Below are 14083 nucleotides of genomic sequence, written 5' to 3' on the forward strand. Positions count from 1 at the left end.
GTGCGTCTGGAGCCTGTGCTCCGCAACAGGAGAGGCCACAACAGTGAGAGGCCTGCGTCCCGCAAAAAAAAAAACCAAAACGGCAGAATGTCTCCCCAGTAAGAACAAAAGTATACCTTCACCCCATTTAAACCTAATCTCTGATATCAGAATAGTCATGCTCAGCAAATCAAAGAATGATGAGTCATGCCTATCCAGTGCCCTGACCTTCCTAGGGTATCCAGTGCCCTACTATCAGCAGAGGGTAGAGTTGCAAGCTTTTTTCCCTTCTTTCTTCCTTGCCTCTCTAAAGAAATCTCCCACTCCCAGCAGCATTTAAACTTTGTCCCTGTAGCCTTGCCTGTGCTAAAGTGCTGTTAAAGGGATGTTTTTGGGGGGCAAAAAGGTCTGGGGAAAAAGGCCAAGATCTATAGCCACTCTGAACAGACAGAAGGGAGACAGAAGTGCTTCAAACTGGCAAAGACAGTATCTGTTCCTGCCAGGATTCTTCTGTCAGTCTACTCTGCAGGTGATTCTATAAACTCCCCAAGGAGCTGTTCCCATGTGTACAAACAAAAAGAACTAAGGTCCTTGGAAGAATAGACGTGGCTGTTCTTTACATGGAGGTAAGGCTTAATATGGGTCTGGCAATGTGCTGGCTTGAAAGTAGCCAACTATGGTGTGACTGAAGACAGGTTGAGTGGAGAAACTCTGCGTGTGGGAGTGTTGTTAGCAGACAGTGAAGCAGGGAGGAAAAAGGGAGCAGGCATCTCGGTGGAGGGAGTCTCGCCTTGGTTCCGAAGCTGTAGGATTTGCCGGAGCAAGGCCTTACCTTCTTCCCGGGTCTGAAACAAAGTCAGGCAAATGTGTCAAAATATGTCCAAGGCTTTTCTCAAAAACAGTTTCTAAAATACTGACATACAAAGTTCCACAGAACAAGGTAGCCTTTCCACTCACCCTGTTTTTGTTATTTTTTTAATCTTTATTGGAATATAATTGCTTCACAATACTGTGTTAGTTTCTATTGCACACCAAAGTGAGTCAGCCATATGCATACGTATGTCCCCATATCCCCTCCCTCTTGAGCCACGGCAATCAGAGAAGAAAAAGAAATAAAAGGAATACAAATTGGAAGAGAAGTAAAACTGTCACTGTTTGCAGATGACATGATACTATACATAGAAAATCCTAAAGATGCCCCCAGAAAACTACTAGAACTAATCAATTAATTTGGTAAGCTTGCAGGATACAAAATTAATGCACAGAAATCTCTGGCATTCCAATACACCAACAATGAAAAATCAGAGAAATTAAGGAAACAACCCCATTTGCCATCGCACAAAAAGAATAAAATACCTAGGAATAAACCTGCCTAAGGAGGTGAAAGACTTGTACTCAGAAAACTATTAAACACTGATGAAAGAAATCAAAGTTGACTTAAACAGATGGTGAAATAGACCACGTTCTTGGATTGGAAGAATCAATATTGTGAAAATGACTATACTACCCAAAGCAATCTACAGATTGAATGCAAACCACTCACCCTCTTAACCACCTTCCACTTTCCACCCCCAGATCATAGTAAAGTCATGTGCTAGAACCTAAAATCCCAACCTTTTACTGAAGAGCTGATACTCACATCATTGAATGCACAGCACTTTTGGGCACAAGCTGAAGCTTCATCCCACAGCTTGCACTTAAAATAATACTGGGCCAGATAGCGGAAAGCAGTGCTCTCCTCCAAGTGTTCCACTATTTCCTAGATAAGGAAATCAGGAATGACTGAGGTGACGAGAATAAGATCAGCAACCCAATTCTCATGCTCATGACACATACCCCACACGAATAGATATCTTGGATATATTTGATGTAACATTGGGCTGCCTGTTCTGACTCAGTCAACTGTTCATGAAGCCTATAAAAGAAATTGGTCTTTAAGTATAAGTCATATCTCAAAGCAAGCTACTGATAAAAAGTAAAAGCACACAGTTAAGATAAAAAATGATAATACATAGACAAGTACAAATTTTGACATAAATGACACAGTGGGACCCAGAATAGTATTAGTGCCCAGAGGTGGTGGTTACTTCATCAAAGCTTAGAATCATTACTCTGCTACTGGTGATGGAGGGAAAGTTAGTAAACACTTAAGCTGGATAATATACCATTGCAAAAATTTCCTGGTAATACCCTGAGTGAGATTAAAAAAGATACCAAGCAATTCAGATTTTTTGTAAGAATCCAGAAAAGAACTGGCAGGAATGAAATTGCATTTAAGAACCTCTTTCCTTATCATTTCTGAGTTATTCCTTATTTTCCTGGGCCTTATCAGGAGGAGATTAGTAGCTAAAGTAGTTTTCCTAGACTGCTCTGACATAAAAATTTCATTTCTTTCAATTCATTCTTGAATTTTCCAAGTAGGAAAACAATTCCTCTTCAAAGAGAAGTAGCATTCTCTTGAGTCGAGATGGTTAAATTTCCAGATCAGTAATCATACACTGTGCTACATCCCCTCATTCATGTAGATGATGGATGGGAAGCTCTAGAATGTGCAGGACCCACCTCACCAGAGAAGCCAACAGAAATATCACTAGCGTGTCACTCTTTCACTCACTTTGCCAGTTTCACCAGAGCCATCTTTTCCACATCTCCCACGGCGTAAGCTCTCCAATAGCACTGTCAAAAAAATAAATAAACTGGTCACTTCAACCACTGCCCCATGTGCCATGACTAATCACATAGAGACTCAGGTCCTGCAAGACTCCCAGAAGTTCAGACTTGGAGAATACAAAGCATTTTTACTAGATCTGATAGGTCCAGGCTACATAGTAACATTCCCACTAATGATGTCAGCCGCACTTTGCTTTATACACCCTATGTGCCTATAAATATTCAGACTTCCCTATGTAGATAAATCTACATGAAGGAAAATTAAGCACAGATAGCTCAACCCCTCATCCAAACAGCAGATTCCCACACAAATTCTTCAGGACCCAATTTCAGATACCTTTTTGGCTTCCACTAGTTGATTGAGTTTCTCATAACATTCTCCTAAAGCGACCAGCATACGAGAATCATTGGGCCTGAGAGGGAAGAGAAATAGGAAATCCAAGCAAAAACGGAAGTCCTCCCTTGAGGAACCACCATCACTATTTCAAAGCTATGAAGGGAATGGGCTTTAATCCAATACTTCATGTAATTATATTATTTTGTGTTCACAATTATACTATTAACACGTTAGTAGAATACACGACATAAAAATGACCAAACAACATATGGCATGTTTAAACTTAGGTCTCTAAGAGTCAAAACCATTCACTCTGATTCTTCAATAGCTATCAAAAGAGAAAGAAAAGTGTCAGCCCTTCCCACAACAAACACATCATCAAGTGGCCCGACTTACCGAAGCTGGTGGGCCCGTCTATAATAATAAAGGCAATAAAATGGCATCTTAAGGATTTCATAGGTCTGCCCAAGGCCATACCAGGCTCTGTAGTCCCGCTTATTGACCTCAATAGCATGCCTAAGAAATGGAAGAGAGACTGGTAAGAGAGCAGAATCAAAGTTAGCGACTTGCAGGCTCAATAGAGACTCCTAAAATCACAACAATCTGCTCCATCTCCCCCTCCAACTAAATGCTCACCTATAAGCCTGAATAGCAGCAGATGTGTTCTTCATTTCCATGTACTCATGTCCCATCAGCGTCCAGGCACCAAGATACCGAGGATTCAATTTCAGTGCTCTCTGGAAATACAAGGCTGCTTTCTCATGCTGAGAACGCAAACTATAATAATTGCCTAATTGAAAGACAGACAAAATATACAAATAACTAGAAAGGCAAAAATAAGTCACTAAAATAGGCAGCATTCCACAGAGTAGACATGAACCATAACCCATTCCCCCAAAGTCCTTGCAGAAAAGCCAAACTCTACATATGGGCAACATCATCATTCCCTTGGAAAATATATTTTATCTATCACACATTCTGTTTTGTTTTTTTTTTTGTGGTACGCAGGCCTCTCACTGCTGTGGCCTCTCCCGTTGCGGAGCACAGGCTCCGGACGCACAGGCTCAACAGCCATGGCTCATGGGCCCAGCCACTCCATGGCATGTGGGATCTTCCCGGACCGGGGCACGAACCCGTGTCCCCTGCATCGGCAGGCGGACTCTCAACCACTGCACCACCAGGGAAGCCCACATTCTGGTTTTTAAAAAAAAAAAAAAAATGTTTCCTAACACCACAAAGGTTTTCTTCATTTTATTTCCTCTCAATATAGCATTTATACACATATTTCCTTAATAAAGGGTAGGAAATTCCTAGAGTATGCTTTAGATTGGTGGTTTTCCAACTATCTTCCTAGGTTTCTAAGGAGGTACCTAAAGGATTAAAAAGGTAGCACTCTGAACTCCTCTCTTCCACAAGAATCAAGGAAGTTCTATTATCATTGGTCTTAAAAAGAATGTATGAAAGATTTTAAGATTCTATAAAAAATTTTATTTGAAGAAAGGGAATAAAGGCCATCTTTCTTATACTAACTAGTAAATGGATAAACGAAATGTAGTATATATCCAGACAACGAAATACTTCTCAGCAGTAAAAAGAGAAGAACTACTGATATATGTTGCAACATAGACAAACCTCGAAAAAGAGCTCAGTGAAAAAAGCTAGACAATAAGACTAAATATTCCAAGATTCCACTTATATGAAATTTCTAGAAAATGCAAAACTATACAGATAGAAGGCAGATCTGCTGGGGATTGGGAGTAGGGCTGACTGCAAATAGACCCAAGGGAACTTTTGGGGAAGATGGAGTGTTCGAAACTGGATTATGATTATGGTTACAAAACTGTATAAATTAGCAAAAACTCAGTGAACTGTAAACTTAAAATAAGTAAATTTTATGTTATGTAAATTATCCCTCAATAAAGCTATTTTTAACATATACCAATAAAATGGACAACCTAGAAGAAATGGACATATTCCTAGAAATGTATAAGCTCCCAAGATTAAATCAGGAATAAGTAGAAAATATGAACACACCAATTACCAGTAATGAAACTGAACCAGTAATAAGACAACTCCCAACAAAAAAAGTCCAGAACCAGAAGGCTTCACAGGTGAATTTTACCAAACATTTAGATAAGAGCTAACACTTATCTTTTCCAAATTATTCCAAAAAATTGCAGAGGAAGAAATGTCTCCAAACTCATTCTACAAAGCCAGCATCACCCTGATACCAAAACCAAAGATACCACAAAAAAAGAAAATTACAGGCCAATATCACTAATGAACATAGATGAAAAAATCCTCAATAAAGTATTAGCAAACTGAATCCAACAATACATTAAAAGGATCATACATCATGATCAAGTGGGATTTATCCCAGGGATGCAAGGATGGTTCAATATCTGCAAATCAATCAATGTGATACACCACACTAACAAAATGAAGAATAAAAACTATATGATCATCTTGATACAGAAAAAGCTTTTGACAAAATTCAACATGCATTTATGATAAAAACTCTCCACAAAGTAGGTATAGAGGAAACATCAACATAATAAAGGCCATATATGATAAGCCCACAGCTAACATCATACTCAAAGGTGAAAAGCTAAAAACTTTTCCTCTAAGATCAGGAAAATAATCAAGGATGCCCACTTTTGTGACTTTTTTCAATGTAGTACTTGAAGTCTTAGCCACAGCAATCGGATAAGAAAAAGAAATAAAAGGAGTCCAAATAAGAAAGGAAGAAGTAAAACTGCCACTGTTTACAGATGACATGATTCTATACATAGAAAATCCTAAAGATATCACCAAAAAATTACTAGAGCTCATCAATGAATTCAGTAAAGTTGCACACTACAAAATTAATACAGAAATCTGTTGCATTTCTATACACTAATGACAAACTACCAGAAAGAGAAATTAATGAAACAATCCCATTTACAATCACATCCAAAAAAATAAAATACCTAGGAGTAAATCTAATTAAGGAGTTAAAAGACTTGTACTCAGAAAACTATAATACACTGATAAAAGAAAATGAAGACACAAACAGAAAGATATACCTTGTTTATGGATTTGAACCATTAATATTGTTAAAATGACCATACTACCCAAGACAATCTACAGATTCAATGCAATCCCTAACAAAATACCAACGGTGGGACTTCCCTGGTGGTCCAGTGGTTAAGACTCTGTGCTGCCAATGCAGGGGGCCCAGATTTAATCCCTGGTCAGGGAACGAGATCCCGCATGCCACAACTAAAGATCCCACATGCCACAACTAAAGATCCCACATGCTGCAACAAAGACGCCACATGCGGCAATGAATATTCCGTGTGCTGCAACTAAGACCCAGCGCAGCCAAATAAATAAATAAATATTAAAAAAAAATACCAATGGCATTTTTCACAGAACCAGAACAAATAATCCCAAAATTTGTATGGGAACACAAAAGACCTTGAACAGCCAAAACAATCTTGAGAAAGAAGAACAAAACTGGAAGCATCACATTCCCTGACTTCAGACTATACTACTAAGCTACAGTGATCAAAACAGTATGGTACTGGTGCAGAAACTCATGCACTTATGGTCAATTAATCATGACAAAGGAGGCAAGAATATACAATGGGGAAAAGACTGTCTCCAATAGGTGATGCTGGGAAAACTGGACACCTACATGTAAAAGAATGAAATTAGAACATTTTCTCATACCATATAAAAAAATAAACTCAAAATGGATTAAAGATCTAAATGTAAGACCAGAAACCATTAAAACTCCTAGAAGAAAACAGAGGTAAAACACTCTTTGACAGGAATCATAGCAATATTTTTTTGGATCCATCACCTAAGGCAAAGGAAACAAAAGCAAAAATAAACAAATGTGACCTAGACTGAAAAGCTTTTGCACAGCAAACAGAACAATCAACAAAACGAAAAGATAGGGACTTCCCTGGTGGCACAGTGGTTAAGAATCTGCCTGCCAATGCAGGGAACATGGATTTGATCCTACATGCCGTGGAGCAACTAAGGCCATGCACCACAACAACTGAGCCTGTGCTCTACAGCCCACGAGCCACAAGTACTGAAGCCTGCATGCCTAGAGCCCATGCTCCACAACGAAAGAAGCCACCACAATGAGAAGCCTGTGAACCACAACAAAGAGTAGCCCCTGCTTGTCACAACTAGAGAAAGCCTGTGCACAGCAACAAAAAACCAATGCAGCCAAAAATAATTAATTAAAACAAAACAAAACGACAACTTACTGAATGGGAGAAAATATTTGCAATTGATATCCAAAATATATAAACAGTTCATACAACTTAATATCAAAAAAACAAACAACCCAGTCAAGAAATGGTCAGAAGACCTGATAGACATTTTTCCAAAGAAGACGTACAGATGGCCAATAGGCACATGAAAAGATGCTCAATATCATTAATCATCAGAAAAGCAAATCATGGGGCTTCCCTGGTGGCGCAGCGGTTAAGAATCCGCCTGCCGTTGCAGGGAACACGGGTTCGTGCCCTGGTCCGGGAAGATCCCACATGCCGCGGAGCAGCTGGGCCTGTAAGCCATGGCCACTGAGCCTGCGCGTCCGGAGCCTGTGCTCCGCAACGGGAGAGGCCACAACAGTGAGAGGCCCGCATACCAGAAAAAAAAAAAAAAAAAAAGAAGACCACAAATAACAAATATTAGTGAGGATGTGGAGAGAAGGGAACATTTGTACACTGTTGGCAGGAATGTTAATTGGTGCAGCCACTAGGGAGAACAGTATGAAGGTTCCTCAAAAAACTGAAAATAGAACTATGATATGATCTAGCAATTCCACTTCTGGGTATATATCCAAGGAAAACAAAAACACAAATTTGAAAAGATACATGCACCCCAATGTTCACAGCAGTATTATTTACAATAGCCAAGATATGGAAGCAACCTAAGTGTCCATCAACAGAGGAATGGATAAAGAAGATGTGGTATACATATATAATGGACTACTACTCAGCCATTAAAAAGAATGAAATTTTGCCATTTGCAACAACATGGATGGATCTGGAAGGTATTATGCTTAGTGAAATGTCAATTTGAGAAAGACAAACTATCTGTTATCACTTATACATGGAATCTAAAAAATAAAAAAAATGAATGAATATAACAAAACAGAAACAGACTCACAGATAAACAGAACAAACTGGTGGTTACCTATGGGGAGAGGAAAGTGGGGAGGGCAAGATAGGCATAGGGGATTAAGAGGTACAAACTACTATGTGTAAAATAAATAAACTACAAGGAAATATTGTACAGCACAGGGAATATAGCCAACATTTTATAGAACTTTAAATGGAGTATAATCTATAAAAAACTTGAATCACTATGTTGTACATGTGAAACTAATACCGTAAATCAACTATACCTCAATTTTTTAAAAAAAAGAGGGCTTCCCTCGTGGCGCAGTGGTTAAGAATCCTCCTGCCAATGCAGGGGACACAGGTTCGAGCCCTGGTCCAGGAAGATCCCACATGTCATGGAGCAACTAAGCCCGCAAGCCACAACTACTGAGCCCGCGTGCCTAGAGCCCGTGCTCCGCAACAAGATAAGTGAGCGCACTGCAGCAGAGTAGCCCCCGCTTGCCACAACTAGAGAAAACCCACGCGCAGCAGCAAAGACCCAATGCAGCCAAAAATTAAATGAATAAATTCATTAAAATAAATAAATAAATAAATAAATAAATAAATAAAAATAAAAAATACTAAAAGAAGAAAAAACAATTTGAGATATACCAAGACTCTGAGGGATTTTTCATGAGATATTGTTGAGTGAGAAAAGTAAAATACAGAGAAATGTGTGTAATATGATCCTATTTTTGTAAGCAAACAGCCCATTAAACCCTGCATATGTGTATGTGTATGTTTCATGTGGTATGGGACATGCTAACACAAGTATTTTAAAGGAGGAAAGGTGCAGTGAGGGGAAAAAAACCTGCACTTTAAAAAAATCTCCTTTATGTATAAATTGCATTGCATAAACTAGATAAAAAGATGGATTTAAATGTATATATACTAATTTACAGAGATAATGATATACTGTCAAACGGAAAAAGCAAATTGCAGAGAAATTATACAATTCCACTTTGGTAAAAAACAAGTAATAAGATTTCTATATATGTGTTTGTCTTTGCTTTTAATTTGTCTAGATTCAGCTGTCAGTTTGATTCAGGAGAAATTATTTATAACAATTGTCTGTATCACTTAAGATCATTCAAGTTCACATTCACCTGGGAAAAAAGCAAGATGGAGGGCTTTATGTCCTATAAAAGGATACCTTTGCTTCTGCCACTGACTCGGACCCAGAGACAGAGGAATAAGCAAACTCTAGGCAGACTGTCCAAAGGTTAACTTCTGTAATAAAATAGGAGAAGTGAAGTAGTGGTAGCAAGGGTATAAGCTTTAGTTGCTAAAGGAGTCAGGATGACAAAGGAGATGTTAAGGAAGTCAGAACAGGCAAGTTCTGGGCAAAGATTAAGTAGATGAGATTTTCTGACCAGTTGGAACAGCTAAAATGTACTGAATGATTACAATGTGCTGGGCAACTTACATTGTTATAAGTGCTTTTTATATGTTAATTTACTTACTCCTCACAACGAATACATGGGAGAATGTTCTACTGTTATTATCCCTTTATGGATGAGGAAAGTATAGCACACAGAAGTTAAATACAATGTCACACAGCTAGTTAGTAGCAAAACCAAGATTTAAACTTGGGCAGTTTTGTTCCAGAGTCCAAATCTTAACCATGCTATACTGTAATATATACATATATAAATACACATACATATATGTATTTGTGTGTGTGTGTGTGTGTGTGTGTGTGTGTGTGTAAAGCTGCTTCTCAGAGACTGGGACTCCAGAAAAGATGCAGAAGGAAGCATTCAATTCACATCAAGACATAACTGCAGAAGCAAGGACTACACAAGTAGGAGATTCTTGCCATCACTCTATTAAGTTGTTTCATTCTCTTTCAGGTCCTCAGTTTCTTCTCTTCTCTCTCCACCCTTCTTTCTCCTTTGTGAAAGCTGAAATATATTTTTTGTCATATCTAATGGTCCTTTTTCTTGATTTTTAAGATAGGTGGGCTGAATTCAACAAACATTTATTGACCATAAGTCAGGAACTTCACTAGGCATTACAGATACACTGAAGAAAAAACAGTTCATTAAGAAGTTTACCAATCAAACGATTATTTAAAAAACCAGATGGGAATTCCCTGGTAGTCCAGTGGTTAGGACTCCGCACTCTCACTGCCAAGGGCCCGGGTTCAAACCCTGGTCCGGGAAATAAGATCCCGCAAGCCACGAGGCATGGCCAAAACATAAATAAATACATAAAATTAAAAAACCAGAAACTCCTAAAGCATTACTCTTCATATGTACGTATCCTTTGATTTTTTTTTTTTTTTTTTTTGCGGTACGCGGGCCTCTCACTGCTGTGGCCTCTCCTGTTGCGGAGCACGGGCTCCAGACCCGCAGGATCAGCGGCCATGGTTCACGGGCCCAGCCGCTCCGCGGCATGTGGGATCTTCCCGGACCGGGGCACGAACCCATGTCCCCTGCATCGGCAGGCGGACTCTCAACCACTGCGCCACCAGGGGAGTCCATATCCTTTGATTTTAACTGGCTTTAAGTTAGTAAGCTAAAAAAGGAACAGTTCATTATCTCCCCTACCTCTTTTTCCTTTCTTCAGGTGAAGGACACTGTTATCAATATGGTTACCCATTCACCAATTCCTGTATGTTCTACTTCCTAAATATCTTCTAAATCTAATCGCCTCTCTTCATTCCTCCTGCCAATACCTCAGCTTGGGCTCTCATCATCTCTAGACTGGATTATTGCAAAAGCCTCCTTGTTGGTCTTGCCCTTCTTCTAATCCTCCCAGCACACTGTCTCCAGTTATCATTTGAAAATGAAAATCTAAAAACATTTATCATTCTCTGGTTTAAAATCTTTAAGAAGACTTCTCCTGTCTTAAGAATAAAATCCAAACTTTTAGTAAGGCACAAATGGCTCTTCAAGATCTGGCCCCGTTCATACATTCCCTCCTCCCACGCCATGCTTCAGGACACTAAACTATTTCAGGATCACTGTCTGTTTCACACTTCAATGCCTCTGCACTGCAATACCCTTCCCAAGTCAATCCATCTCCTCCTTTAGTGAACTCTTTCACTCCTGCCCATCCTTCAGGTATCACCTTCTCAAGAAGCCTTCCCTAATCAGACTGGATTAGCTACCTTTCCTATGTACTCTCTTAGCATCCTATGTTTACTTCAATCATAACCCTCAACCCACTATGTTATAGTTGTTTCTTACTGGTCTTCCTCAGTAGGTAATGGGGTAGGTACTGCAACACAAACCACCATATCCGGCACTCAGAAGATGTTCAAAAGATGTTTTCTGAATAAACTGGAGTTCCATCCTCACTTTAACGGACTTTATACTTCATTCACAATGCTCTGATATTGAAAAGATTATTTGTTCCTCTTACCTATGTTCCCATAGGATTTTTCTTTTTTTAATATTTATTTCCCATACTAGACTACAACTTCCTAAAGGGCTGGAAATATTTATTGAATGACTGAATTGAAATTCTATCAGTTGACTAACAACATCCTAACATACAAATGTATGTTCTCAATGCAGTGTCACCAAAGACCCAGGAACAGGGTCTTTCATCTCCAGGAAACTTAGGCTTTCAATCACAACCAACCAAGCTTACTTTTATCCAAGAGTGGCCATTCATCTATTTATGTCAACTGATTATCAGGTCACAGTAGTGTGGCCAAGTGCATAGGGCCATGGTTCTCAACCAAGGATGATTCTGACCCCAAGAGGTTATTTGGCTTTATCTGCACAACTCGGGGAAGGAGGTTACTGACATCTAGTGGGTAGAGCTGGGTATACTTCTAACACCCTGCAATGTATAGAACAGAACCCCACAAAAGAAATTATCAGCCAAAAATGTCAACAGAGCCAAGAGTGAGACACCCTGATACAGAAAAAGATACACTCATCTCTTTTCATAGGATTGGAAATTCCTACAAACATTTTAGTAATATTAGTCAGCTTAAAATACATAGGCTTTGGGACCTCCCTGGTGGTCCAGTGGTAAAGAATCTGCCTTCCAATGCAGGGGACGCGGGTTCGATCCCTGGTCAGGGAACTAAGATCCCACATGACATGGGGCAACTAAGCCGTGCACCACAACTACTGAGCCTGCATGCTGCAAACTAGAGTCCACACGCTCTGAAGCCCGTGCGCCAAAACTACAGAGCCCATGCACGCTGAAGCCCATGCACCACAGCTAGAGAGAAGCCCACGTGCCACAGCAAAGAGGCCACGCCGCAACAGAAGATCCTGCATGCCTCAACAAAGACCCCACATGTCGCAACTAAGACCCGACACAGCTAAAAAATAAATAAATAGGGGCTTCCTTGGTGGTGCAGTGGTTGAGAGTCCGCCTGCCAATGCAGGGGACATGGGTTCGTGCCCCAGTCCAGGAGGATCCCACATGCCTCAGAGCGGCTGGGCCCGTGAGTCATGGCCACTGAGCCTGCGCATCTGGAGCCTGTGCTCCACAACGGGAGAGGCCATAACAGTGAGAGGCCCGCGTACTGCAAAAATAAATAAATAAATAAACAAATAAAATAATAATTTAAAAATACAGGGACTTCCCTGGTGGCGCAGTGGTTAAGAATCCACCTGCCAATGCAGGGGATGCGGGTTCGAGCCCTGGTCCAGGAAGTTCCCACATCCGCCGAGCAACTAAGCCTGTGCGCCACAACTACTGAAGCCCACGTGCCTAGAGCCCATGCTCTGCAACGAGAAGCCACCACAACGGGAAGCCCACACACCACAACGAAGAGTAGCCCCCGCTCACCACAACTAGAGAAAGCCCGCGTGCAGAAACAAAGACCCAACGCAGCCAAAAATAAAATAGATAAAATAAATAAATTTACTAAAAAAAAACCCCACATATGTATATAAAAAATACACACGTTTTTCATCCAGCCTTTCAAGGAACTAATTATACAGAAATAGTTGCATAAACATGCAAAAATAAATATATACATACAAAGATGTTTCCTGAAGCAATCTTTTTTTTTTTTTGCGGTACACGGGCCTCTCACTGCTGTGGCCTCTCCCCTCGCGGAGCACAGGCTCCGGACGCGCAGGCCCAGCGGCCATGGCTCACGGGCCCAGCCACTCCACAGCACGCGGGATCCTCCCGGACCAGGGCACGAACCCGCGTCCCTTGCATCGGCAGGCGGACCCTCAACCACTGCGCCACCAGGGAAGCCCTCCTGAAGCAATTTTTATGTTAACAAACACTAGCCACAACTTATACAACAGAAAATGATTAAATAAAAATAATGGGACATCTATATAATAAAATACTAAATAGCCATCAAAAATAATACAACTCTACATGTACTAGCATGGAAAGATGGAAAAGATATATTGTTAGGTTAAAAAAAAGGACATTACAAAGCAGTGTGTATAATGATACAGTTTTTGCAAGCAAACCATACACACACACATACACCATTTTTAGTACTCACACACACATACACCATTTATAGTACTCACACAGAAAAATATTCTGGAGTCATATCCACCAATCTTGGGGGTGGGATTACAGTGATCCTTCACATTCTATTGTATATAATTTTGTTACCCTTTTTTTTTTTTTACAAATTTATTTTATTTATTTATTTTTGGCTGCGTTGGGTCTTCGTTGCTGCACACGGCATTTCTCTAGTTGTGGTGAGCGGGGGCTACTCTTTGTTGTGGTGCGTGGGCTCCTCATTACGGTGGCTTCTCTGTTGTGGAGCACAGGCTCTAGGCACGCAGGCTCAGTAGTTGTGGCACACAGGCTCAGTAGTTGTGGAGCAAGGGCCCAGTTGCTCCGTGGCATGTGGGATATTCCTGGACCAGGGCTCGAACCCGTGTCCCCTGCATTGGCAGGCAGATTCTTAACCACTGCGCCACCAGGGAAGTCCCAATTTTGTTACCTTTGACACTTATTTTTTTTGGCTGTGCTGTGA

At 40.4% G+C, this 14083-nt stretch overlaps 1 protein-coding gene across 1 annotated transcript in view; it reads right to left on the bottom strand.

Moving 5' to 3' along the window:
• Window positions 1-306: 306 nt before the first annotated feature.
• The window catches only part of CDC23 (cell division cycle 23), a 22489-nt gene continuing 8712 nt past the window's right edge, over window positions 307-14083 (bottom strand). Inside the window, exons 10-16 of the mRNA XM_007461409.1 lie at window positions 3623-3776; window positions 3383-3502; window positions 2987-3062; window positions 2594-2655; window positions 1816-1894; window positions 1619-1738; window positions 307-824 (exon numbers count right to left, since the gene is read on the bottom strand). Of these exons, the coding sequence (XP_007461471.1) occupies window positions 654-824; window positions 1619-1738; window positions 1816-1894; window positions 2594-2655; window positions 2987-3062; window positions 3383-3502; window positions 3623-3776 (782 nt within the window). The 3' untranslated portion in view covers window positions 307-653. The remainder of the gene's footprint in view (window positions 825-1618; window positions 1739-1815; window positions 1895-2593; window positions 2656-2986; window positions 3063-3382; window positions 3503-3622; window positions 3777-14083) is intronic.

Source organism: Lipotes vexillifer, unplaced genomic scaffold, assembly GCF_000442215.2.
Source record: "Lipotes vexillifer unplaced genomic scaffold, Lipotes_vexillifer_v1.1 scaffold217, whole genome shotgun sequence".
Classification (NCBI taxonomy): Eukaryota; Metazoa; Chordata; class Mammalia; order Artiodactyla; family Lipotidae; genus Lipotes; species Lipotes vexillifer.